Raw genomic sequence first — 27,899 nt, 5'->3', positions numbered from 1 at the left:
CTTTCTTTCTTTTTTTCTTTCTTTCTTTCCTTCTTTCTTTCTTTCTTTCTTTCTTTCTTACCGTTGCTCGATGATTAACCCACGGTATCGTGACGTCTGCGTACGAATATCAGAAAACCAGGCCACGGCGGTATCTCGCAAAGGCACACCTACGAGCCATGAGAAGAGAAATACGCGTGCGCACATGTTGCCGCATGAAGTTAAAGCGGCTTCCCAAGCCCCAACCAGCAATACCTGCGACGGCCACCTACATTTTAATACCGCTCTCGCTTGTATAACACACGAAGGAGGATGTGCAGAAGCTGTTACCTGGTTCCAGCAAAGCCGGATCTTTCTACACGGTCCTTTCGAGCAACTTACATAACAGCGCGAAAAAAAAAAATGTAGGGAAAGGACGACGATAGAGACCGAGTGAAAAGGTCTCTGTCGTCTATTCCTTGACTTTTCGCGCTGTTACATAAGTTACACTGAACCAACTAGCCCAGCAAGCAACCTTTCAAGTGGTGACCTCCTGGATAAGTCAGTGAAAAGGTTTAAAGAGTACTGACGTAACAGTTCAGACCTATTTTTATTCATTATTAGTCGTAATTTCTATCGTTAAATGGAGATCCAAGCCCTCTAAGCCCCCCCCAAAAATTCTGGCAGGCGTCACAACACCCTAAATAGTCTACTGCAACACTTTTTCTAAGAGCCAGTTTCGATCTTGGTGCTCAGGGTATAGTAATGGCGGCATTTTGAGCCAATTAGAGGGGCCCACAGCACCCTCTGTTTGGCTCAAAATATCGCCATTATCAAATTCGAAGACATGGCGGAATTTGACAGTGTACAGAATAGTTACCAAGGTGGTGGATGGGTAATGACGTCATGAAACATTGGTTCCTTCCGTTCCTGCTGCGCTGAGCCTGCCACACGCCAGGAGAAACGAGAGCAGCATTCTTGTTTATTTTTAACTTTTATGTGAAACGTCATCATTCCTAGCCTTATTGCTACACAATGTAAGTACATTATGCTCATTGTCATGACGTCACAATATGTCGATGACGTCAGGCCCGGAATTTCTAGGACAACTTTACATCAAATTAGCATGTACTATAATTGTTTCCCATCCTCCATGCTCGCTAAGTGTCATCCTTTCACGTGGAGGAAGCATGTAGTGGAATTTCACAGCCTCAGAAATAATGTGTCAGTCCATATGAGGGCATACCGAGCGCAAGAACATTACCGTGTTCTCTTTTCTAGCTCGCTCTCTCCATAGAAAGACTCGAAAGACTGGTGCTGAAAAAAGCACAATTCCACTAGTTGTGCATGTCTATTTATAGGCAATACAGCGCAGAAGAAGTTTACCGGAGACGCACAGCAAGGTGAACATGGAGCTTGCCAACATGAACGAGGTCCTTGTTGTGCGTCTTGTAAGCGTCTGCAGTGATGCATCCCAGTGATGCTACTCCAACTAGACCCATACGCAAGCCTTAAAAGAAGTTCTCACTTTTTTTTCTGAACGATCTTATCCCTCGTTTTCCGAGCTCTTGCACTCCTCTTGCAATTATAATGCGGCGAACAACGGAAATTTTAGCCGTTAATTTTTTTCACTTGCGACGTACTCATGGCTCGGAATGATGTGTTTCACGTGGCATCGGCATGTATAGAAGAGACGCCGCGGTGTATCTCGTCTGTGCCCTGCATTTTGTTGAGTTCACAACAACACTCAACCGTCCACAGAATACCAAGTCTTTATAACGTTTATTTTCATGATCTTGATATCCTTCATAACTCGCTGTCAGTGCTCTTTTCTGAGGTTTGCGCCCCCCCTAATGTGTCATAGTTTCACATGTTGCTCACCTGCCCTTTTCCTCCTTTTATATGTAATCATCTTGTGCCTTGTCGTATGTACACTCTTCTTTCCAAGATTGTTCTTTTTATTCATCGTTCTTTTTTGTTTATATTCCCCTGACATTTTCTTTTTCTTTAAATGTATGCGGTGGGCCAGCTCTCAGACCTCATGGTTATTCAAAGACATGGTAAATAAATAAATAAATAAATAAATAAATAAATAAATAAATAAATAAATAAATAAATTAATTAATTAATTAATGATGGTTAGTGTTAATGAAAGATACAATAGAAAAAGAAACCAATGTACAAGCTGGCAACTGGCACCGTGAGGGGCAGAATGCCTACCTTTACTCTGAGGAAAGAGGGTCCTGAAACAGAAATGGAAGACGGGAAGAACAGAAGAGAAAGAGGAAAGGAAGAACAAGGTGACAGATCACAAAGGCTAATGTAAAACAATGACAAATAGAGTACGGCAGTATGAGCAGAAAAAAAATAAAATTGCAAGTGGTGCTTTTAGGAAAAGTTCAAAACCGCTACAGTTTTGGACGCACGTGCCAATTCAGAGGTCTGTATGAGTTGCCTCAGCGGAGATGGAGGGCGTATGCCGGCAAAGAAGTGATTGGCAAGGGCTGCAGCTAGCTCGCGCCCCACTCCGTTATGCCTAAGACAGATTTAGACAAGGACGACAGAGGTAGTTGAATGTGCATTTGGGAACAATAAGGCTAATTGCTGAGCGAGTTGCTTCATCTCGTTGTTTTTACTTTAGTGATATGTTTGTCCATCTATGGCGTATCCATTGTACACACGTCTGAGTTTATGTGACATGATTTGTGCATGCTACAGCATGAATATCACTGACTATGTAGTTATGTGTAAGTCAAGTTTGTGAATTACTACTTCGAGGTTGTCATGAAACTGCGGGTCTCTGGAGACCCAACTCTCGGGCCGCGCAACCTCGTCGATACCGTGACATCACGACGACGAGTGCGTGCCTCGAGCGAAGCGTGTCGCTCGCTGTGGGCTCGTGGCTTGTTTTCGTAAAGAAATGTTAGTCTATGTTCGAATCCCTAACCAAGTGGAGCCTGTGAACTGTTCATCGGATGCGTATATTCCTACCCGTGTACATTGTATAGGCCATGTTAAGGCGTAGCATAGCGACGTTAATAATCGTCCCTGGGGAATTAATTTATTTAGAAACAGATTCGTGCCATTGTCAGTACATTTGGTGAGGCAAGTGGAGGAATACCTGAATTATTTTGCTGCGTACTCGGAGCTCTAACAACTCAGCTTTCCTACCTGATCTGCCCCTGATTGACTGACCACGCACGCATAGCTTCGATACTCGGACGATAACCGACGCAATCAACGTGACGTGAGCGCACGCAAGTTCTTTCCTCCACATTCGTTGAGCGCTTGACGTTCTTCGTTTATTTCGTTTCTTCTTATTAAAATATGAAGAGCAAATTTAATGTACCCATTCTATATCGTGTAAGGACGAGTCCACATTGATACCCTAGCGATTTTCCCCCCTTGACTTCACAGAGCCTTTGGTTTCTCTGTTGGCATCATTGTAAAGTCCCCTCGTTATCACCGGTTCTTCACGCTCTCAAAGGCAAGGTGCGCGAGCACCTCGACGTCTGCGCAGTTCCGGCCACGATTTACGGCAACAACCTCGCGGCAGAGTGCGGCATCGATCGACCGGCGTCGCCATGTTGTCTCGCGAGTGCGGCGGGGAAGCCCCCCTTCGCTCCGCGCACTCTGCGGCTCGCGTGGGCGAGCAGGCAGGCACCGGCGTCATTCCGTCCGTCGTGGAGGGCGGGAGGATGCGGAGCAGGAGAGGAGGTGGGTGCGAGTACCGCGGTGGCAGCACAGCGGAGGGGGAGGAGTACCCAGAGCTTTTCTTTTGTGCCGCTGACACAATGGACCACGGGTCAGAGAGCTGGAGCACAGATGTGCCCTGTACGCCGATGAGCCGCCTCTACCGCTAGTTGGGGATGCTGGACCGCTCCAGCTTTGCAGCGAAGCCGAAGCGGAGGTTGGAAGGAAGGGTGGATAAACCTTTTTTCTCTCTAGGATTTCTCATCGCAAGTAATCGCCACTGTAAGCGTTGTTTAGGTGAAGCTTAGGGAACACAAAACAAATGCAGGTGTGAGCTCATTTCACGGCTTGGAGAAAATTCAAAACATGCATATTAAATATGCGCATAAGCTGAACACACGAGCCACAAGACAAGAGATGTAGTTCGTGTTCGTCTGTGCATTATACATGGCGCACATACATAGCAAAACACATAAACATTGAGCTTAAAGCGTGTGTTGGCCCTGCTGCATAAACAAAGAGAATGCGTATCACAAAAGCAGGACGGACGTTTTATACACACTGATAAGCTCCTGTCCGGACTAAATGAGAAGGGGTGGCACAAGATAGACAGGATGTCTAAACTCGGGCGAGGATTGCAGGTCCTCAGCGCCCTTCGTCGCTTCTTCTTTTTTCACTTCACTATGTAGAATCATTTTATGAGGCAGCAATCTCCGTTCAATACACACGGTACGTAGGAGCACAAAATTCCTTATAGCGGGAAACCGGCGAGCATCGACGCTTTGGTGCACGGTTCCAAGAGCTTTACTGCCTACTATGAACAATTGATGCATGTGATTACTGGGTGATCGGTGCACAATCGACGTATACAGTGCGACGACACTAGTCTGTCGTATTGACCCGAATGTCCGGAGGTAAATCGAAACAAAAGAAAACACATCGCGCTTCTCCACCCGGCTTCAATAGCGCACGCAACCACTTTCACCGGCGCGAAATCCGCCGTCGACAGTTGCTCTCTCGAGCGCCTCTGGAGAGGGCCTGAATGATGGGCCAGCTGGCCTGCTCGCCTACCGACAGCCGTGCTAAACGGCAAGCTGCACAGACGCGCGTGCTGCGTGCGTCGCGTGTAATAAACACAGCGACACGCTCCATTTCCTATCCCATGGATAAAAACATTACACCGAGAGTTTTTGTAGTACTTGGGCGTTCTCAATTATGTACCGACCTTTTACCAATTAGTGTTCATTAAACGTCCATTTTTCTTTCTCGATCGGCGGTGAAAGCGACGCACCGTTCGCTGTTGCTGCGCTAGTTTAGCGCTCGCGTACTGCAAAGGCTGCCTCGTTTCTGCAGACGCGAGTCTGTGCCAAAGCCCTCGGACGAGGCAGGCTAAGTAGGCGAGTGGACGCGAGGTTGCCGCTCTTTCGGCACGCCTTGCAGCGGCTGACTTTCTTGTGTTTGTGACCAGCAATTTATCGACATCCGACTGAGAAATAAATGTGGGGAAGCGTCGGACAGGGCGACGCACCGTTTGAGGTTGCCGCTGGTCCGGCTGGCTGTGCGCGGCGGAGCCGCCGGTTCCTGCTGATCCTGCGCCATGGAGGCGGGCTCCGGAGTCATGGCCGGACTGCTTCCGCCGTCGCTGCTGTCCGCAGCATCGCCGCGGCGCACGGCAGCTCGCTGGCCACTCGACGCTGAAGCCGCCGGGCGCCCCAGATCTCCGCACGATGCGCTGGCGACGACGCGGACGACACCGCGCGCACGCCGCTTATGCTCGGCACACACACGCGCACTCACTCACTCGCACACAAACTCGGCAGAGGGAAAAACAAGACGCTGCTCCGCGCCGCGGAACCTCGGAGCGAGCCAGCCGCTGCAGCCGCCGTCGTCGGCAGTCGATCCACCTGGCCGACCGCTCGGCGGCGCTGCCATCCCACGCACACGCTGATGCGCATGCGCAATTGCAGCGCCATCTGAAGGACAGTGGCGGAAGCCCGAGGAGGCGCAAGTAGACTTCTGTGAGGAAGAAGGAGGAAGAGTGTGCGATGCAGTAGTAGCGGAGCGCTGCTGCATTCTTTTATTTTTTTTTTTCTGGCGCCGCAATGTAGGATTTACGTATTGCCAGCTCTCCCTCTCTGCTGTGCGCATGACGCGTGCGAGCGCACGGTTCGATGGTTGACCCAGAAGAGACGACTTTGCTATGACGTCATTCAGCGAGGACCCCAAGGAGAGGCGAGGAATTGCTGTGCAGAGGTAAAGGAACTACTCTGACGATATGGCAAAAAATAAAGAGCTTTCGCGTGGTCGATGCAGTGGCCTTTATTGTGGGTGCGTCTGAAAGTATTTTTCTGCAGCGCCCCGCTATTTCGCAATTTTATTGCATATATAAACGGAAAGGTGTCAAGAGAAGCCAGCAAAAAGCAAAAGCTGAGCTCATGAGCGGCGTTTCTTAAGTGGGCTTTTCTTTCTTTTATAAAATAGTAAAAGAAGGCAAAGAAAAATGACAGTCGATTCTTGTTGAAAACACTTATTTTGCTTGCCCAGTTTTGTTGAGGGCTTCGTCAAAGAAAGTGCTTCAAGGTTTTGTGGGTTTTGTCAAAGATAGTGCATCTCGACGAAACGCTCGTAAATAAATGTCGCTGACGTTTTGCGTTTCCTCGTGAAAAGAAACGTGTTACTTTGCACAAATTACTGTGCGGTTCAGAAAAAAGAAAGATATCCGATTTGGATACCTTCAGGAAAGCACTGCTTCAAAGTTATATTCTGCCAAAACCTCGCCACCATTATTTCATAGCCTCCCGACTGGAGCGATCTTCGAACTCTATATCTAATACAACCTGCGCTAAATTAAACAAAAAGATACGATAATCCATAACCAAAAGAGCGTTATATACTTAAGATGTGTTGCAATTCTGCTGTCGCCACGCTTCAAGATGTCTCGAGTCCTCCTGAGTGCCCTCACGAATCCCGCTGATTACGTCATTCCTGCACCCGGTGACATTTGGCCGAACATAATCGATGACCGGAGAGCACGAACGAAGGCGTCGCAAGAAGCAAGCAACATCAAGCAACGACGCCACGCCCTCCATTCGTCTTTTGATTTTTAGCGCCGAATGATCCAAACCACCTCGCAGCTGATCCAAGCATACTAAAAATTATAAAGAAAAGTAATTTCTTTGTTATTGTATCAAGTGACCTGCATAAAGAAGGCACACATGACCGGGGCAAGATTTTTACAACAGAGCGAATATTACTACACGGAGCTTCGCTTTAAACAATTGTTTCAGTCAACAAAATTGCTTTAAGCAAACTCAAAATCGTTAAAAAGCTCATTAACCGGTGGTGTAAATGTGTAAACTATATTACTTTGTAATGTAGGAAATTGGCTACGGAAAGTGCAACAGTACGTACGAATCGGAAACAATAGGTTTCAACAGTAGATGAAGACTCGCCACAAATCCGCAGCAGACTTGACGGCGCATCTGTGGCTAATTCTTGCAGATAGAACGTCAGAACGGCAATAACTCTGAAAGCACATTTAGGTGGTAACGAAAGCTTAAGTGTCACACTGTATATTGTACTACTGACTACGTTTCCTTCTTTTTTTCCATGCCGCATCAGCTTTTCCTTTTTCAAGTAATTTTCATCACTCAAACCGCCTTAGCCAATTAAGAAGTGAAATAGAATAGCAAGAGGCAGATGCTTTCATCGTCTTGCGTAATCTCCCAGAAAAATCTAAGCGTATTAAATAATAACAAATTGGTCTTGTTTAACGGTTTGCTATAACGTTTTCTTTTATTTTTGTTCATGGGATAGGAAGTAAAACGGGGGCGGGGGGGGGGGGGGGGGGGGGGGGCTCATAGAGATTTTAAGAATACCATGCGTACCGGGCGACCGCGTTGCATAAATCCGGGGAAAATCAATACCTGCTAAACTACAGAACTCTATCATTAACCTCTTACTCACGCAAGCTACTACAGCACATAATATACAAACATATAAAATTCCTTGAATCTAGCAATATCTCCTTTAATGTTCAGCACAGCTTTCTGTGCATATTAAGCACCACCAGTCAGCTAATTGAAATAACTCACGACCTATCCTAAAAAAATGTAAAGTTATGTCTTTCACTCGTAGCAGTAATCCCCTGGTATTTCCCTACCAAATAAGAAGCACGCCTCTCGAACTAGCAGAGTCCTATAAATACCTAGGTGTCACTGTATGCAATGATCTGTCTTGGCATAAACACATTTCTAACATCATATTATCTGCTAATAAAACACTAGGTTACTTAAAACGTAATCTCCGCCAGGCACCTCAAAACGTAAAACTGCTTGTCTGTCCCTTGTTCGGGCAAAACTTGAATATGCATCTGCCATCTGGAGCCCGCACCAAACATATCTTATCACCTCACTTGAATCTGTTGAGAACCGCGCTACTAGGTTCATTCACTCACAATATTCATACGATGTCAGTATTTCCGCACTTAAAACACAATCCAGACTAACACTACTATCTAATCGCCGACGCATTGCTAGTCTTGACCTCTATCACAAGTTCTTTTTCAGTACCCTTCGTCATGGTATGGTATGGTGAAACTTTAAAGAAGTTCTGCAGATCGTGAGTCTTTACGAAGCGGGCCGCTCCCACGTGGGAATCGGAAGGCCGATCCTCTCGGCCGCATCGTGGGCCTGCTGGACAGCCCAGAGTTGGTCAGCCAGAAGAGGGCTGCGGAGAACCGCCTCCCATCTGGCCGAGCTGTTATAGAGCGTGATCGGGCACACCGCCAGAGCATATAGTCTAATGTGGCTATATCTCCACAATCGTGGCAGGTAGCATTGGTGTAAGTATCCGGATAGATTTTATGTAAGAGCGGCGGATTCGGATAGATATTCGTTTGTAGTAGACGGAGCGTTAATGCTTGAGCTCTATTGAGGCGCGGATGAGGAACAAAGCAGGTTCTGCGGCTGAGATAGTTACCCTTCGTCATGCGCCATACATCGTTCCTGCGGCACGCATCTCTCACCGCACCAGTCATCCGCAGCAAGTCGCACGCCCGCGTGCCCGAACCACTCATTCTTCCGCCTCGTTCATTCCTCGAGCAGCTAAAGACTGGAACGGCTTTTCAGCTGACAGTGTTAGCATCACTTGCCTGTCTTTATTCCTACAGCGTGTGATTGATCACTTTGAATATAACTAATGAAGTGTACCAAATGTGGAACTTATGTTAAACCCACCCCTTATGTAATACCCCCTCTGGGGGTCTTTAAGGACAATAAACTGAAGTGAGCTGACCTAAATTATCCAAGCTCCTCCCTTATAGATATTCAAGTTGATGCATTGTTCACAGACTTTTCCAAAGCTTCCGAGACTGTCTCTAACTGAGTGAGTAAGTGAAACAACTTTATTTGGTTCACAAAAGACTCGAGTAAACTCAACGTCACCTGGCTAGACCCACTCTTATATCTTATTCTTATAATCTCTATGACGCCCCCCCCCCCCCCCCGCCTTTCTTCCTATCCCATGAACAAAGAAAAAGAAAACGTTATAGCAAACCGTGAAACCAGAGAAATTTGTTATCATTTAAGACCCTTACAATCTTCTGGGAGATCACGCAACACGCTGAAAGCATTTGGTTACTGCTATTCTATGTCACTTCTGAATTGGCTAAGGCGCTTTGAGTGACGAAAATTATTTAAAGAAAAAAAAAAGCTGGTGCGAATGTTAAAAAAAAAAGAATCAAACGAAGTCGGCAGTAGAGTATCCAGTGTCACACTCAAGCTTTCGCTACCACCAAAACATGCTTGCAGAGTTATGGCGGTTCTGACGTTCTAGCTTCAAGAAGTAGCCACAGATGCGCCGCCAAGTCTGCGGCGGATTTCCGACTAGTTTTCATCTACTGTCTCCCAGTCTAAAATTTTTGCATAAACTTCACTCTGTAATAAATAACAGTTCCCTTGTTGACTGGATTAGTATTTTTCTATCCAATCGACGCTAATATGTAACTCTTTTGATTCATATGAGGCACATGTATCCGCTGGCATACCTCAGTGCTCAGTGCTTGGGCCTCCGGTTTTTCTCTTGTGTTATAACGACCTTGCACACAAAACTTCTACTAAAATTCGTCCTTACGCTGATGATTGCGTTACCATCTATAACACAACCAAACAGCCTCGCTCCCATCACTCTCTTAAAATTTCCTTTTCAAGTTTTTGTACGTGTCAGAAATAGAAAATAAACAAAGTTTCCGCAGACAGTTGCTGTGTTTAACAGACGGTATTCACCTTCGTTATTTAATTACTCATTTAATGCTTATTTAGCGCAGCGGGTATCGGAGTATAAGTATATCGGCCTGCTTTTCACCACGAACTTGTTCTGGTCAAACCACATTAACAGTTGCAACAAAGCCCTATAGAAGCTGGGATATCCATGTCACTCACTACGAGCAGGTCCAAAGGGAGCAAACTTACTAACACACAGAACTCTCGTAAGACCAATTCTAGAGCATGGTGTGCCTTTTCGGAATTCGTATGAAATTGCTGACATAAACAGAATATAACTGATTCAGAAGAAAAGGCCGTTCGCTTCAGCTACCGATGTTACAAGATGAACTTTTCACCATCTTTTTATCTGCATGTTGTAGTGTCACTTCTCTTACTAAACGACGCAACACTGAACCCTGCAACTTCTGCACTTTTTTACAGCTCCTTGCCGAACAACCACATATCACGTGCTAAATAATCGTCGACCAGAAACAGTCACGTACTAAACATATGTATTTAATTCTCGGACTGGCATTTTGTAAATATAGTTATTCCCCCGGGCCATAGATCTATCGAATCGTATGCCTGGCCCTATTCGGCCATTGTCCAAACAATAATTTTTGAATGCCTTAGATTGATCTTTTTGTGTACCTTCAGCAACATGACGTTCTCGCAGGGACATTTTTACACCACAGTTTTTTTTAATTGAATTCGTTTTTTACCTTAAACTGTTTTATTCATTATTATCATTACTAAGGGCACACTTGTTTTGACACTGTTCATTCGTACCATATGCCCGCTCCTGCGATAGCCAAGGTAAAGAACTGCAGTATATAAAAATAAAGATAAATAAATAAATAATAATTGGCAATTCACTATATCCGAATATACTATAGTACGAGGTTCTGCTGCATTATAAGTACAGAGGTAGCACATAATAATTCGTGTAAGGATTTTATAAAGAGGCTTTATATATTGCAAATATTTATTTATTTATTTATTTATTTATTTATTTATTTATTTATTTATTTATTTATTTATTTATTTATTTACACAGCTACTTATTACCCAGTGCAATTGAACGCACCGCGCAAATTTTGCATAATATTTGGTTAGATAAAAATGTAAAGCCATTATTGCCTTTACTGGTTCACTGAAGAAAGCATTAAATATCGAAACGCGATATTATATAAGAAACACGTGGGTTTTCTCATGTAACGTCAGCCGGTAATTGATCAGCTATGTTAGCTGATTCAGCTATATTAGTTTTAGTTATGAATCAGCTATTTACACGTTCGTATCGCCACGTACGAACATGTAAATCTTACAAAATGTATTCTAATGTATAACGTTCCTACAGTTTCGACATTTTTAGCCACATCGTACGCCCGTGGTCCTATTCTTACTTTTTTTCTTCAGGATTATACGTAGCACTAATTGTGCGCCGCGGCAACCAAGCGAACCGATCCCAACCGCTGCGACAAGGTTATCAGCCGCGTTTGTTAGTACATAATACAGGCTGTTCAAAGTTAACCTTTATGGTTTTCTTTAACTTAGGCACTGGGAGGCACGCGAAGACCACCTGTGCAAATAAGTTATGTGGCCAGGGGGACCCAAAGTGAGATAATAATTGTCGCTGTCAGCAGCCAAATTAACTGAAATTGAATAATGAACTTTTTGTTGACTGCAGTAAGTGGGTGTGTTGGTATTGAAAAGTTAGAGGCAGTCGTGTTTCTACACATCATCAGTTGAAAGAATTCTTCTAGCGGGACTGTTGTTACGGTTGGCGTGTAACACCCCGGGCAAAAAGGATGCTCTACCACCATGCCTCACTGAAACGAAGGGTGGATTCCTAATTTGCTATGGTTGTCTCGAATGGTCACCGATCTGGCAGGTGCACCGCAGTACTTACAGGCCCCTTCGTGTGTGGGCATGCCTAAACGAAACGAAGAATAGATTCCTACTTTTCTATGGTTTTCTCGAGTGAATGCCGGTCTGGCGGACGCCCCGCAGTATTCACAGGCCCCTTTGTGTGTGTGCGTGAAAACACTTTCCGAGAACCAGACAGGAACCCCGGGCGGAGGCACACTCGTGAAGACGTCAAGTGGGAGAATGCATCAGTCGCCCATCCACAACCAGACGCCCTTTCCGCGAACCAGCGACGCGCGAAATAGAAGTGATCAGCTGCCTACGATCCCCAGGACCCGTGGGCAGCCGCCAGCGGAGGCAGGCTCGTGAAGACGTCAAGTGGGATGGGAAAATGGATCAATCGCCCATCCACAACCAGACGCCATTTCCTCGAACCAGCGACGCGCGAAAGAGAAGTGATCAGATACCTACGACTCCCAGGACCCGCGGGTTGCCACCAGCGGAGACAAACTCGGGAACACATCGCCCTGGGAAAGTGGGTACCGCTGCCAAGCACCGTGGGACTCAGTGCATGTCACGTGACGTTGACGTGAACAAGATCCCGCCTACGATTTTATTGGGTCGATTTAAAGGGCCCCGCAACGTACTTTTTCACTTCGTTCTCTTCTTATCTTTCGCCGACCATTGAATAAACCGTGGAAGTTTCACACTAGAAGTCGTTTCGTGCACTGTGCTCTGAGATATCCGATTGAAATTTTTAATTGCCGTTCGCATGATTACGCATGTAAAAGAGTTGGGGTCGGCGCAAAGCTCCTCTTTGACGTTACACGGCTGTGGCGTGAGGCGTTTAGTCTGACAACGGGCGGAGGCATTGGCAAAGATGATAACTGTCCCACTTTCCCTTTCAGCTGGCGAAACAAAAAATCGAAGAACCAGGAACCGCTGTCGTAACACGTGACCGCGCAGCCTGCCACAATGACTGCAGCTACCATGCCGAGATAATGGCGCGAGCGGAGAAGCCAAAGGGCAGTGCGCGTGCGTAATGATTAGGGTGCCTCGATGTCAGCGCCCCCTCCCGCCGTTCAACGAAGCAGCGTGGATCGAGGCACCCTACGCAATGGTGACTAGTCGAGCGGGAATGGTCCTTGCCTGGGCTACGCAAATAAAGTTACTACTGATTTCCAAGTATTGTAAGCTTTATGGAAATCAAGAGCAACGACTGCACGGCACACTGCGCTATCATATCTTGATTTCGCCAGCTGAGAGGGGAAGTAGAACAGTTATAATCGTTGCCTATGCGTCCGCCCTGTTGTCAGTCTAAACGCCTCGCGCAACATCCGCGTCACAGCAGGGAGGAGCTTTGCGCCGATCTCCCGATCTCTCTCTCTTGTATGCGTAATTATGCGAACGACAATCAAAAATTGGAGTCGGATATCTCGGAGCACAGACACCCAAGAAGAATTCTTCCAACTGATACTGTGTAGAAACACGACTGCCTCTAACTTTTCAATACGAACATACCCACTTACTGCAGTCAACAAAAAGTTAATTACTCAATATTAGTTAATTAAGGCTGCTGACAGCGACAATTATCATATCACTTTGTGTCCCCCTGGCCGCATAACTTATTTCCGCATGTGGTCTTTGTGTGCCTCCCAGTGCCTAAATTTAGGAAAATGATAAAGCTTAATTTTGAACAGCCGGTATAAAAATTCGGAGGACGCTTATGCCTTGCCTTTAAGAGCGGAACGCGATAGCATTCAAAGATCCCTGACTGCTTCTCATGCTTCCCGACAACTATGTAACCGTAATGTTTACCGGGAAACGCTGGCCGCGAACGCTATGCACGAAGGCGAGTTTTGTCGCAGAAACACGGCCTCTTGCGTGGGCCTTGATGCGGCGGAGGCGAGCGCCAGCTGAAGGTATTCTAAAGAACCTGGCGCACCGCTCCGTGGCCCCCCAAGGAGCCCATCACGCCGGTGCGCGCGCAATATGGCGGACGCCCGCGGCTGGTTTGTGTGTGTGATAGGGGTTCTTTGAGCTTTCGGGTAACGAGAATTATGTTCTCTCGTGTAGTCAAATTGCAATCCGAGAGCTATCATGCCTGTAGGTCCCATCAATGACAACAGCACGGGGCTCCTTAACGCTATCGCGTTTCATACGGGAAACGGCTGCAAAAAACGGTCCAAATGATTAAGGGACCGGACTAAGGGCTCAAGGGTTTTCGTGCACGGACGAATAGTGAACAACGACGAGTGCGGAATGGACTACTATTCGCTGTAAAAGAACGCAAGCGATGGGCGTGACTTCGGTACTGAAGACGAGGACAGCAGATGGTGTTATTGTAACCAGGAACGCCAACCACTTTGGCCCTTCCCATTAGGATAACTCCTCGGCTCACAATACTTCAGACGTCCTGGGTATATCGAGGCACGCGCTTGTACACGCTGTCTCGTTCGTTAACGCGGCGGGCTTTTACAAATAAAGTTTTCCTTCCTTCCTTCCCCTGCAAAACCGCTCTTTTCTCTTTTTCCCGGAGCGCGTCGCATCGCAAATCCGCATGTCGTAATTCAGACGCCTCGCACGTTTCCTCACCGTGCACTGCTTTGTTGCGACGGATGTCTCGGCGACTCAGCGAGGGAAGGCGGATGTTAGACACGCTTGAAGAGCACGTGGGGAAAGAGACAAGAACAAAAGTCGTCGCTCGGGAAAACAAAACCTCTTTTGTCTCGCACAGCATGGGGCCACGGTGCGTTCTTGGAAGAAAAATGGCCGGACGGACCGGGAGAACGGTTGCGTGAGAGAAAGGGTATGGAGAGAAAGAAACGCCAAGCGGAAAGTGCAAGTCGGCGGGAGGGCACGCCACAACGCCGAGCTGCCGGAGTCTGCGCGGTTTCACTGTAGTTGTGTGCAGTTTTGACTAGAAATGTACAGTCGCGATCTGCCCAATCGGAACGAAGAAGATGGAAGAACAAGGAGTCCTGTGCGTACTGTGTGTATTCCTGTGGTTTTTCTGTGTGCGCTGTGCTTTCCACCAACGAGTATGTCAACATGAACACTCGAATACTTCTGAACTCATCAGAAACAATTGTTTTTGTAGTGTGTATGTGAACATCAGAACCATCGTTATACTGTAGTCCTTTCTCTATTCTTTGTCTGACTTGATTTTAGTTCATCTATAATAAAATAAAAAAACATAGATAATAGAAAAATTCAGAGCCCTTCCACTATGTGAAGATGGAAGACAAGTAAAGCTGTATTGCTGAATAGCTATATTAAGCTTTATATAGTGGTTATGCTATATTGGTTGACCAAAGGCACAAACACATCACTTAGTTATTTGTTTCGTCTTTTTAATTCCTTCTTTTAATTTTTATGTTTGTTATGATTGTTTATTATTTTTGTATTGATTCTTATTTTTTATTCTTTAAATACACATTCGCCTCTCACATCTCTTATTAGATCTGTCCGTCACGTAAGACAATGAATGTCTCATACCCTCTTAAGCAATGGCTCATACCCCCGTAAACGCGGCCTCCCCTTTACGACAGAAGAGAAGTGAAATTCTACGCTCGAATGATGACCGGCAACGGAGCCAGCTCTGAAAGACGACGACGCTCGAGCCATTGCTGATGATCATAGTTTTTTGCACTACGGATCCAGCTGCGGAAGAAGACGAAGACGACGAAAGCGCGAGCATTGGCACTAGCGCGTTTGCGCGGTTGGCGCCTAGAATTTTCAAGCTAAGCTTGTATTGGCTCACAAGTTGCGTTGTCGTGGTCACGCAAAAACAAATCACACTTTTAAACAAATGTACACCATTTGGGATGAATGTTTGCCACAAAACGATAATCGTCATCTGTCTTGCTTGCGTTTCGCTTCCTGAAAACGCTGCGCTTGCTACCTTCCTGTCAAGAATGCTCTGTCACGCTGATAACGCACGGATGCCGTTCGTGACTCGGAAGTACCGGGCTCGCAGCGTTAAAAGAAAGAAAATGTGGACAAGGCAGATGACGATTATTGTTGTGTGGCAAGATACGATCCAAAGGGTGTAATTGTGTTTAAGAGTGCAGTTTCTCCCGAAGCAGAGCAGCTGCGAGAAAGTGCGGTTTGATGAGTTGACAGCTGTGCCGGCGCCGGAGCGTGAGTCATTAGCAAGGATTCCAGCTGCATAGGCGCGCGCTCACGCCACGCGCGAAACCAATCAGAGCAGTTTCCCATCCGCCGGGGAGGGAAAGGGCAGGAAAGGGTGTCGCACGCGCTGCGCCGGCTTAGTTTCCGTTCAGTTCAGTCTCCGAAAACGAATGGGGCGGCCACGCCTTGTGCGTTCCCCAGAGGAACGGACAGCTTTCGACGAGCGACGAGTGCATGCCGTCGGCGCGCCGATCCAGCCGTCGTTAGAGCCGCCCGAGCCACAGCAACGAGAAGCTGATCCCGAGCTCAGGGAGCGGGAGACCGAAGCAATCCGGCACCGTTACCTGTGGCTTACTTAACCGTGACGAAGGTCAGGTGCACGTAGGACAAGCTTGGCTTACCCTCATTTTCCGGTAGGGGAACGGTTGGTACTTTTTTTAAGCTGTACAAAACATTTTTTTTCAAAAACATATTACCGTTGTGCCTGGGACGTCTTTGGGTCCCACGTGCGACAACCGTCGTTCAAGGACGCGTTACAGGTCCTCGAGCCCACAGAGGTATGTGCCATTGAGCTTGAACCCTTTCTGCACTATCACTGAGGGTCAGCCCACATGATGATTTGCTTTTGTCAACATCTCGGACACATTTTTTCCAGATCCTTGCCATAGACAGCTTCACTGTAAAACAAGCAAAAAAAAAAAAGGACGTCGACAAACCAGGATCCTTCCTCACGCGTTGACATTAAGCATCTTCCAGGACATGATCAGTAGGTGTGCGCACAGTCAACGCGCTCTGCTGGGATACGCGTGACAAAACGTTGCACAACGCGAAGTGATAATTGACGTGGACGAGCCTCCTACTTTAGCAGTCACATTGCGCACGCGCAGTAAATCATTTGCGTTAACTGAAAGACACGTCTCACAGCATGAAAGAGCGCAGAACAAAAGGACAAAATCGCGACAACACGGCGCTGAACAGGCAGACGCATTGCGTAAAGACGCACTGACTCACCAGAAGTAGTGGTTCTAACGCGACGTTATTCCCTTCCGGAACTTGTAATTATTGAAGTCGAAACCGTACAAGTATTAAGTTTTTTGCGCAGGTTTTCAAGTGGGCTTCACGTGTTTGGGCAACGTTCGCGCAAGCCTGTGCAGCACCATGTTTGTCTTTTGGCTATAATAGGCGAGCTGCCAGACAGAAGCTCTCAAGATTTGTGATTACGGTTGCTCAGGCCGCAGCTTTATTTCGATCAAAGCCTCGGTATTTTTTGTTGTTGTTTTTAGTCGGGAAGTTGTGCTGGTGGTAATTGTTGCCGTATGTGCGTCTGAGTCAACGTGCTTAACGTTTTCACCATTTGTGGCATATGCGTGTATTCATACAAGCACACATTCAATAGGCAGGATAACACGCTTGCCTGAACGCTGTACTGAAGCAGCAGGGCCAGTGTTAAAAGGAAATGGCAACCCCCCCCCCCCCCTCCGACCACGCACTTTTTGTGGAAGAACACGCCAATAAACCGATGAAAGGCGTCGCTCTGCTCATCGATCTGTGACATAGATATGCACCTGCTCACTGGTTAAGGTGGCGGAGAGACCGGCGCCCCACATCTGTTCATCGCCACCTGCAGAACAATCGTCGAGCGCAAAAAAAAAAATATGCTATTCTGCGACGCTGCACACATGTACACGGAAATAAATATAGTTGCTCGAGGAGGTTAGAGAGATATGATACGATATTACACCCTCAAGCACATTTTTATCGAGGAGACAGTACGTGTCTCATGTAGGTCATCTCTCCTGTCGTCCCTGTAAGAGCGCTGAGCGGCAGCAGGTAAACATCACAGGCCTACGCGTCACGTTACATGACGGTATCTGAGGGAAGACCGAGAGTTCCTATATTCAACTTCCGCGCATTCGGCGACGTGCTACATGGCTTAGCACATTCATACTTCTTTACCAAGAGCATCAAATGCATGCGGAAGTGGTGGCCTTTCTAGATGACGTCATGTCACTCAACACAGTGGAATGCGTAGAGCAAGGGATACGCCTGCAAGCGCGATTTACTTTCGCGTACAGGGAAATAAAAAAATGGTACTACTTTATGTGACGCTAAACCCCTTGCCCTGCAAGGACCTTCCGCCATGGGGCAGGAAAGTATGAAGATAATGATGCACTGAAATGCTACAAATGGTCAGCAGTCATTTCTAAGGGCCCGCCTGTTATGACGTCAAAGTTTCGTCGCCAATTACAGAATGCACTTCAATATCCTTTCACAGAGCGGTCATCATCAGCCCACATACACGTCCTATGGGGCAGCTTTTCATTTGCAAAGAAACAACACATTAATCATAGACATACTAGCGAGAAAGAAAAAAAGACATACGAAAGCACGCTACCAAATTTTTGCGTTGCCCTGAAGTGGTGTGATGTGTGTGTTAGGTTGAGAGAGAAAAGGCAGACAGGTTAAATCTGATTGGGTACTCTACATTAAGAAGGGACAAATGAGACGGGAAGGTTTTTGAAAAGGATAGTAAAAGATAACTTTATAACGCCCCTCCCCCCTCTCTCGTATACCACGTTTATAGGCACTGCAATGAGGCATTTCTTCTTGCTGCTATCTCGATTTTACTTACAGCCTCGCAGCAAAGGACTAACGGCCTAAAATGGCTAAGGTATTCCGCCCTCTTGGTATGTTATGGCAAAGTAATGCTGTGAAATTATTTTTGTCTGTGAGCTTATTTAATTCTCAACGCCGAATAGAATGTTTGAATGATGCAGTATTCGTGTCTTTCATTGAGGAAAGAGAAAGCAAAAAAAAAACGCATAATCCTAATCCATTATACATGTTTGAATGAATGTTCATCCATCTTGATGCCCTGCACAGCGCCCTTGAAAAGCAAGACCGAGCTGCACAGATTGAAAGAGAGTTGCCAAAGCGATATTCAAATAACCGTTCACGATTCTTCTATTCGAAGCACGTTGCGTGAACGTAATGGCCGCCTTTCGCCAGACACACTATCAATCATTGACCTGAATTTGTTCGGCTCATGTCTGTTCCAATTTTTCTTAAAATTTTTATTTTTTAATGTCTCATTTACGTCGTGGTCTATTCATCACCCACAGTACTTCTTTCCATTCCGAAAAGCTTTTGTCGAGACTTTCAAAACGAAGTATAATAGCACCTAAATTGCCCGAGCAGTGCAAACTGAAAGAACGCTTCGGCAAATATTTAGGATCAACGAAATTGAAGACATCCTCGCGCGGCTTCAGTGTGGCCCACTGAGATAAACTTCATCTCAGCGAATTGTGGTCTTCACTTGCACAATATCGTTCTATTTTTTTTTTCTTGATACCATCGTGTGTCTCTCAGTTTTCTATTGCAGTTTTACTGCGGTGTACATGTTGCATGGACAATAAAGAGCTATATTAGGTTAGCTGTATGAGTTAATCACGGTTCAGCATTTAGCATAGCACCCAGATAGCACCGATAGCACCCACCTATAGCCTAGTGGCTATAGTGTTCCGCTGCTAAGCACGAGGTCGCGGGATGAAATCTTATTTCGATGGGGTGAAATGCAAAAGCGCCCGTGCACAGTGCATTGGGGACACGTTCACAAACCCCAGGTGTTCGAAAAATCCGGACTCCCCCACTAGGGCGCGTCCCATAATCAGACCGCGGTCTTGGTACGTGGAACCTCAGAATTTAGTTTTTAGTTTAGCATAGCGGCTTGCCGTTATAGGAGACTTGATGAGCTACAAAATAATCAAAAATGAAAGTCAGGCGTCGGCAATCAGCTCGCCTTGGTGTCATGATTTTGGCAGCGCCAACTCAGCTCTAGTTCACTGTTTATCATTCAGTAAAGAAACGAGCGCATTTCATCCTAGTAAAACCGAATACACGACCTAAGAAGTTTCGACGACCCTTCCAGTGCCAAAGCGGCCCAAATACGAAACTGTACTGTGGAGCCTATAGAGTAACAATGACACATGCCAAGGTTTCTGCTCTAAACACACACAAAAACGGAAAGCTTAGCTCCATTGTCTCTAGTAATAACGAGACTTACACTGTCAAATAAATGCAAATATATTTTGAAGAATACTTTGCCAGTGTAAACTAATTTAAAGAGACGTTAAATTAAGAAGGGCGCTTAGGTATAGTTAGCGCCACAAAGCCTAAACATCACCCTATACCAATAAATATTATAAGACCTTGTGCAGCTTTATTTTCGTCCACGGAGAATACGTGCGTACACAAACAATGAAATATTATTTGTACATTAATAATTGGTCAAATAATTACTTCATAATTGCTTCGCAGAGCTACCCACAACTGGAAGCTCGCCACAGTGTTTCAAAAACGCTACTGTGGGCTTTGCGTCAAGTTTCCGGCACTTAACTTCTTTAGTTATCCTACTCGGCGTAGTAAAAAATTATGCGTATCTCTACTTTCTGCTAGACGGCAATTTGGTTCCAGCTTCTTGCGGCGCAATAGGACGCGTAACAATGTGAAGTACGAACAAAGAAAAGGTACGCTCTTTACCGTCCTTTACCGTTCTCACTTCAAATTGTTTCGCGTTCTATTACACCCCAAAAGTGATACGTTAGGCCTTGCGGAGTGAAGCCAATTTTTCGTGGTGTCTGCGTTAAGCGATTTTTTTTTTTTGTCAGCGTCACCATCATCGTCATGTTTATCATCGCATATTATATATCCTTAAGAAAGGTCGCGTTCTATCTCGAGCGTGTAGTTCCGCTTGGACGTCGGCAGGTTCCGTCATGTCACGAATATGTCTACATTTCCAGTACATCCAACTGTATTTTCGAGGGGTGTTGCAGCGGGGCCTCCGCGATTCGAGCGCTCTCGTGCGGGCGCGCACACTTGTGGCACCACGGCGGTTTCGCTCGGCGCGAAGAGTCGAGGAAGCCGAGAGATCGCGCACGTGTGTGTGTGCGTGTGTGTGCGTGTGTGTGTGTGTGTGCGCGTGTGTGTGCGTGTGTGTGTGTGCGTGTGTGTGTGTGTGTGTGTGTGTGCGTGCGTGTGTGTGTGTGTGTGTGTGTGTGTGTGTGTGTGTGTGTGTGTGTGTGTGTGTGTGTGTGTGCGCGCGCGTGTGTGTGTACGCACTCGCGTGTCGGCGTCTTGACATGTCCGTGACGCAACGCCAAGGAGCGTAGAAAGGCTTCGCCGTCGCAGTGCGCCGTCGCAGCCATTGTTGGCCGCCGGGCGAGTTGTATACGAGCGGCGCGCGAGCCGTCGCCGGGCGTGTGCACGTCCTCGTCGCGTCGCTGTCGACAATGGGGTCCCCGCGGGGCGAATGCCGGCAAAGGCGGCTAATGAAATCTCGACCGGTGTGCCAAGCCTCTCGCATATGCGTCGTGCACCTGCGTACGCACGCTGGCCAGGGGAACTTGCGCCACACCAGCCGCCATACAGATGATAGGCGCGCGAGGAGGAGGGAAGAATGCTCGGCACGAGCCGTTTTGCATACGCCGGCCAACTGCGCAGTTTGCTGGGAAATGCCTGCCGGTGCGCTGATAAAACCGACCGCCGACTTTGCTCACCCCCATCCCCCTCTTTTCTTGTGGAAATTAAAATAAAATAAACGTATGTAGTTAAAAATTAAATTATGGGGTTTTACGTGCCAAAACCACGATCTGATTATGAGGCACACCGTAGTGGAGGACTCCGGAAATGTGGACCACCTAGGGTTCTTTAACGTGAACCTTAATTTAAGTAAAAGGATGTTTTCGCATTTGGACCCCATCGAAATCCGGCCGCCGTGGTCGGGATTCGATCCCGCGACCTCGTGCTTAGCAGCCCAACAGAGATGTAGACACCCTATAAAAGCGACGGCTACTCCTTCTCGCGTAGTAGAGACAACAATATGTAAAAAAAATATCTTGTAAGAAAATGAAAAGAACTAGTGTCAAATACAGAGCAAGAAATCCACAGCGCACATTCCTATGCATCTACTAACCCATAAATAGAAAAGGCAAAGGCAAGTCGCACCACAATGAGTTTGTAAACAGTCACAAACATACACGAGAGGGGGTGATGTAGACTGTGATGAGCACGTAAACAGATTATGATAAGTACAATAGAAAAGAGTATAATACGTAATATACAATCCCTGATATTTACAAATAACAGAACAAGTTGCAGTCACATCCTGTTACTATTCAGTGACTCCTCGTACTAACGCCGGACAAATGGCGCTTAGCTCTACCCCATAATTCCCTGCCGTTTATCCCCTCCCTCAAGATAGAGAATGTTCAGTTCGAACATGCGGTAGGAGCCGAGCGCCCGTATGCAATGTGCATGTACTGTTCTCTGCATTCATATAGACTCAGACCGACCTCATCAGCCTTTCCTCAAATCAATTACTTTCACTTCCTCGTTCTCATTTCTGTCTCTCCAAACTGTTCGCAATAATGCATGACTCGTGTGACCTACGTTTTCTTGATGTCCTGACATATATTTTCTGTCACCCTTCTACCAGCCGTTCCTACACTTGGACTTTTGAAAGAGCGCCGTCTTGTGGCACCCCCATACATACAGTTTGCCTTTACTTGTTCTAAAGGAAAGACCGAGTACGCGGTCTCAGAATGCTAATAACGCCCCACCAGATTTGGTCACGAAGAAAGCAAGCTATTTCAGTGCAATTGGTCAGCCTCCTTTCATCTCCGCTGATCATACTAGACGCCACAGAGTGCGACGTGCAGACACGTCGGTTCTCTCTCTCTCTCTTTTTCTATTTGCCCATGCGTAGAGTACTCCTTCGTATAACAAGTTCTCTCCCACACTTTTCGTGAGACTGTGGCCCGATCTGCCCGCCACACGGCACAATCTGAGCTGTAAAGCGAGTGGCCTCGTTTTGAAAGCGAGACACCGAGGTCACTCACAGTGGGTGCGCACATTAAGCTGAACATTGAGCGCTTTCTTTCGTGCGTGGCCGGTTGGCAATTAGAGCTGCACTGAAGTGAAAAGAGAACGCCGTCTGCTGCGCTTTCGATAACAAGGGATTCCTAGTGCTCAGAGCTCAACCTCTGTAGCTATCTCATCCTCTTGGTGCTTTTGCGAATTGCGTTGCGCCTGCGTTTACAGGTTCAAATGTCAGGTACGTAAAGTAAATAAACTTTCTATGAGGCGCGTCTTCGGAGTGTTTCACGTGCTAGTTTTCCTATTTCTCAACTCTGTCACCGTGCGCCATGTTGCTCACTTGCCTGTTGCCTTTCTCGCTCCTTAAGTGGTAGGTCATGGACGTCTCGAAAGCAAGGGTCATCGTTCTACTGGGGGAGTAAAGCTTCCCTCTGTTCGTCTGCTTGATTACGAGCGCTAAGTGATCTCCATATTTGTTGACACTTCTGGGCGGCAGCGCCGAGTGATGCACAGAAGGAAGCGTTACGTAAAGATGCTCCGATTGTACATTTCTTAATCTCTACGCTCAGCATACGAAAATCACATTTTAAGCAACCACGAAAAAGAAGGAAAAAAAGAGGAGGAGGAAGAAGAAGGCTTCGTCAAAGTGCCTAGCAATGGCAGGACCCTTGTCCAGCTCCGGAGACCCGGCGCTATATGAACATTCCGATGTCTTTTCTTAGGCATCCTCTTGTGCATAAACAGTGTCTACATCGCGGGCTAGTTAGGATGTACACCCCGAGTTAGTGAAGGTTGCCCTATGGGTGCTGATGCATCCGAAGAAATCAGGCTGACTATAACGCAGGTTCTGCAACGTGGCAATATGTTTCATGCATGTGGGCCTCTTGCGTCTATGCTTAGCGACACGTGGAGCACACAAGCCCCGAGTCTGGGGCACGCTTACACCGTGGTCTGGGGTGATCACCGTATGGGGGCATTACTTGCTAACGACACCTAAAGTGTACATTGAGATACCAGGGGGCGCCCAAAAGTGACCGGAATTATTTTTAAGAAGCTATGTATTTATTTATGTTTTACAAAGCAACCTTATCACCTTGAAGGTACTCTCCATTACACGTAATACATTTGTCCAATCTGCGATTCCATTCTTAGAAACATTTTTTCAAACTCGTCTTCTTTGATGGGCTAATAGCTCATCTCTCGTTTTCTTTCTTCCCTCACTTCTTCTACGTTGTGAAATCGCAGTACTTTAATGACGTTATTCATCCGAGGAAACAAAAAAAGAAAATAAAACAAAGTCGCACGGAGCGAGGTAAGGTGAGTAAAGGGCGCGGGCACCTGACCTTGCTCTGTGCGGCTTTTTTTGTTTGTTTGTTTTGTTTCCTCGGATGAATATTGTCATTAAATGACTGCGATTTCACGACGTAGAAGAGGTGAGGGAAAAAAACGAGAGATGAGCTATTAGGCCATCAAAGCAGACGAGTTTGAAAAAATGTTTCGAAGAATGGAATCGCAGATTGGACAAATGTATTACGTGTAATGGAGAGCACCTTCAAGGTGATGAGGTTGCTTTGTAAAACATAAATAAATACATAGCTTTTTAAAAACAATTCGGGTTAATTTTGGGTGCCCCCTCGTACACTACATAAAAGCTGCGCCAGTGTACACTTGAAGATGAAGGCCCCCTTCAGGACAGGAAGGATCTGTAGTGACGTATTTTTTTCTAAGATTTTTTTTTTCCTCCTAAGCACTTGAAATGTTCCATCCAGCGCAGCTTCCTGCATTAATACAGGCGACCTCGCTGCAACGCACGTCGAGGGATGGGAAGAATCATTTCGCTCTATAAGGGTGTCATTTTCAGGGACGAGAACGCAGCCCCCGGGTTGTAAACAGGAGCGCGATCTGTATACATAGTGCGAATGGAGGAACACCCACGGAGTCGCCGGCTACCAGTCGGCGATACGCGCGAAAAGCACGAGAACGGGGCGGTCGCGAAAGTATCGAAGACACGAATGGGTGGTGCCCGTAGACTTAGCAGAGACTCGTCACGAGGACTAAGTGGCGCTCCAGCATCGTGCAGAGCGCAAACACGGTGATTAACGAAGTGCTATGACGGTGGCAGTCCGAACTGCACGAGTGCAGAGACCACCTCGCGCGTAATGAGCATTCCTCTGCGATTCCGCCGTTACCGCGAGATTCGGGTTAGCTGGCCCAGCGGTGATGACAGTCATCGCGTCGCCAACCGGGCCTCACGTTCGCAGCGACGGCGTCGCAACAGCATTCCGGAAGTCACACAGACCGCAGCGCTCGCGTGTAGAAAGCGCTGCCCCTTCTTGCCTCGAGCGGCATTGCTTTTTTCTTAAGCGTTGCGCAGCTTGGTAAACACACTTTCCCGCTGATAATTGCGCGTGTGCACGGCACGAGGCTTCGCGAGGCCGGCGAAATCGCCTTTTTAACGACTCCGCGCGGTCATCTGGTTCTTCGAAGCGATTCGCGGCACGGTGCTTCGCTACTGCCCTGCCACTTCTGTGCACAGAGCGGAGCGCGCGTGATTGACGTGGACGTGCCAGACAGCTGCCCATCGTCGGAACAGAATAGTTACATAACGAAAGCCTGCAACAAAGCTAGCGCGCGAGGTTTAGAAGCAGCGGCAATGCGGAACAATGTGAGAATAATATTCTGAAGAACAATAATTGAACATAGAATATGTCCTCCTCCTTAAACAAAGTGACACATAGAGATAGAGGGAGATAAAAGAGATGGGAAAGGCAGGTAGGTAAACCGGAAGATGGATACCCAGTTTGCTACCCTGCACTGGGGAAGGGTTAAGGGGAGACAGAAAGATTTAAAAAAGAGTGCTCACACATGGAAAGAGTGGGAGAGAAAAAAATGAAAAGAACACACACACAAGGCAACGCAGGAGTACCATAGTTAAGTGAAATATAAAGTTTGAATGGAGTCTGCATGGTCAAAAAAAAGGGGGGGGAGGGGGAGGGGCTTATTAACTTTGCTTGATGCTCACATGCAATATCGTTTGCAACTGGACGTCCGGTCAACTGAGAAGCTTGTAAATGAGGAACGCCTGCTTTCAGTTACCGAGAGCACCAAGACAACGGCAGTAATGAAGGAAGTGAATAGTACGCGACTCTATATGCACGCAGAGCGTTGATCTTGTTGAAGGAGAAATATGATATACAGCCCCGGCACAATGTTCAAATATTCTGAGAGTGGTCGATTACTAAATTGTTTTTGCTCCATCGAGGCAACAAATTCGTATATAGGCTGCCTAAAAGCGATACATTTTGACCCACAGTTATTGGACAGATGTTAATTGATCCGTGCTATCGCTCACGAACTATTGCGTCTGCAGCAGAGTCACTCGGAGCAGGCCCCACTCCTATCGGTATCTCTACCTCAGTACTACAAAAGCGTTCTTATCCCTTATGTTCGAACAGAAACGAATATTTGACCGTTTAAAATAGTGAATTATTGAATTGAATGCGAATCGAATAGCAAAATCAATCCGCTTGGTATTAAACATTCCAGGTATTCCATAAAAAAAATTGTGGCGACTTAGTGGTAAATGCGAGAGAAATGCGTTAGTACTACGTGGCACCTCTTTGAGGTCCCGGATCCATGATTTAAGCCACGTTCACCACTTTGCATGGTGGTCTTCACACACACACACAAAGAGAGATGAGATGCGAAAGGCAGGGAGGTGAACCGGGAGATATATATCAAGTTTGGTACCCTGCAGTGAGGAACGCTTAAGGGAGAAAGATAAAGAAAAAGTACACAGATAGGATCTCACTCGACACACGTTCTGCCTCTTCGAGGAAATAAGTGCGACTGACGGCGGTTCGGAGCAGACCACCATCAGTTGGCACATATATATATATATATATATATATATATATATATATATATGTGTGTGTGTGTGTGTGTGTGTGTGTGTGTGTGTGTGTGTGTGTGTGTGTGTGTGTGTGTGTGTGTGTGTGTGTGTGTGTGTGTGTGTGTGTGTGTGTGTGTGTGTGTGTGTGTGTGTTTACTTCTAGGGAAACTTGGGCGAGTCGGTGGTTATTCATGCTTCGGAAATTAACAGCGCAATACAGGCAAGGACGAAGGAAAAAAAGAATATGACACTGGCGCTGTTGTCTTTCTGTTCTTCTACAATGCGTAATCATGAAAAACTGCACTATTATGAACATGAATTTAATAAACACAGCAATAATCCAAAATATCAATGGAAGCTTCTGAACGAATTCATTACTAAGCGCCATTACAATAAGAGCGCCTGAGCGATGCTCTAAAATTAACCTGAATGGTACAAGATACCAAGAGTCCGCTCATGTTGCCAATGCCTTTAGCGATTATTTTGCTCTGTCACAAATAAATAACAACACAGTCGCTCAGCCAACCTTGTCTAGATAACCTCACTCATTTTTTCTTTCCCCCTGTCGCTGCTCAAGAGGTGTATTTAACAATCTGTAGACTGAAAAACACAAGCCCTGGCTTAGATAACATTTGCGCACGACATTTAAAGTTAGTTGTTAATATTATTTCTGAAACAGTATGAATCATAGCTAATCGCATTTTCAAATCCGGCACTTTTTCTCTATCTCTAAAGAAGGCTAAGCTTATTCCCGTACTTAAGAAGGGTGCTAAAGACCTAATTTCTAACTACAGACCAATATCTATTATTTCCCCTTTCAGTAATATCATTGAACATTTATTAGTTAAACGTTTAAATAACTACCTTGAAAATTTTCATATAATTAATCCCTGTCAGTTCGGTTTTCGTCCCGGAAGTTCTACTTGCTTAGCATTGCCCTTTTTAACCGATATTATTTAACCGATAAAATAAAAATTACCTAGAATGTATCTCAATCAAACAGACAACTCCTAAACGCGCTTTTTTTTAACCGGTAATTTGTAATTTTTGCTTCTCGCGCTGCGTCATACCGGCTCCGCGGTGGATCGAGGTCCGCTGCGAGTTTGCACGGCAACAGCGGCGAGAGGTGGCGCTGCTTGCGTAAAGACCGTATGCCAGCAGACAGACCCCTAGCGCTTCCCAACGGACGTGAGAACTCACTTATACAGTTTCGCTCT

General features: G+C 46.5%; 1 protein-coding gene across 1 annotated transcript in view; it reads right to left on the bottom strand.

Moving 5' to 3' along the window:
- The window catches only part of LOC139060763 (uncharacterized), a 169,446-nt gene extending 163,902 nt beyond the window's left edge, over positions 1–5,544 (bottom strand). Inside the window, exon 1 of the mRNA XM_070539875.1 lies at positions 5,180–5,544. Coding sequence (XP_070395976.1) covers positions 5,180–5,271 — 92 coding nt within the window. The 5' untranslated portion in view covers positions 5,272–5,544. The remainder of the gene's footprint in view (positions 1–5,179) is intronic.
- Between the last annotated feature and the right edge of the window lie 22,355 nt (positions 5,545–27,899).

Source organism: Dermacentor albipictus, chromosome 6 (assembly GCF_038994185.2).
Source record: "Dermacentor albipictus isolate Rhodes 1998 colony chromosome 6, USDA_Dalb.pri_finalv2, whole genome shotgun sequence".
Classification (NCBI taxonomy): domain Eukaryota; kingdom Metazoa; phylum Arthropoda; class Arachnida; order Ixodida; family Ixodidae; genus Dermacentor; species Dermacentor albipictus.
Note: the sequence above shows the minus strand (reverse complement) of the source record. Positions and strands in the feature narration are given on the sequence as shown.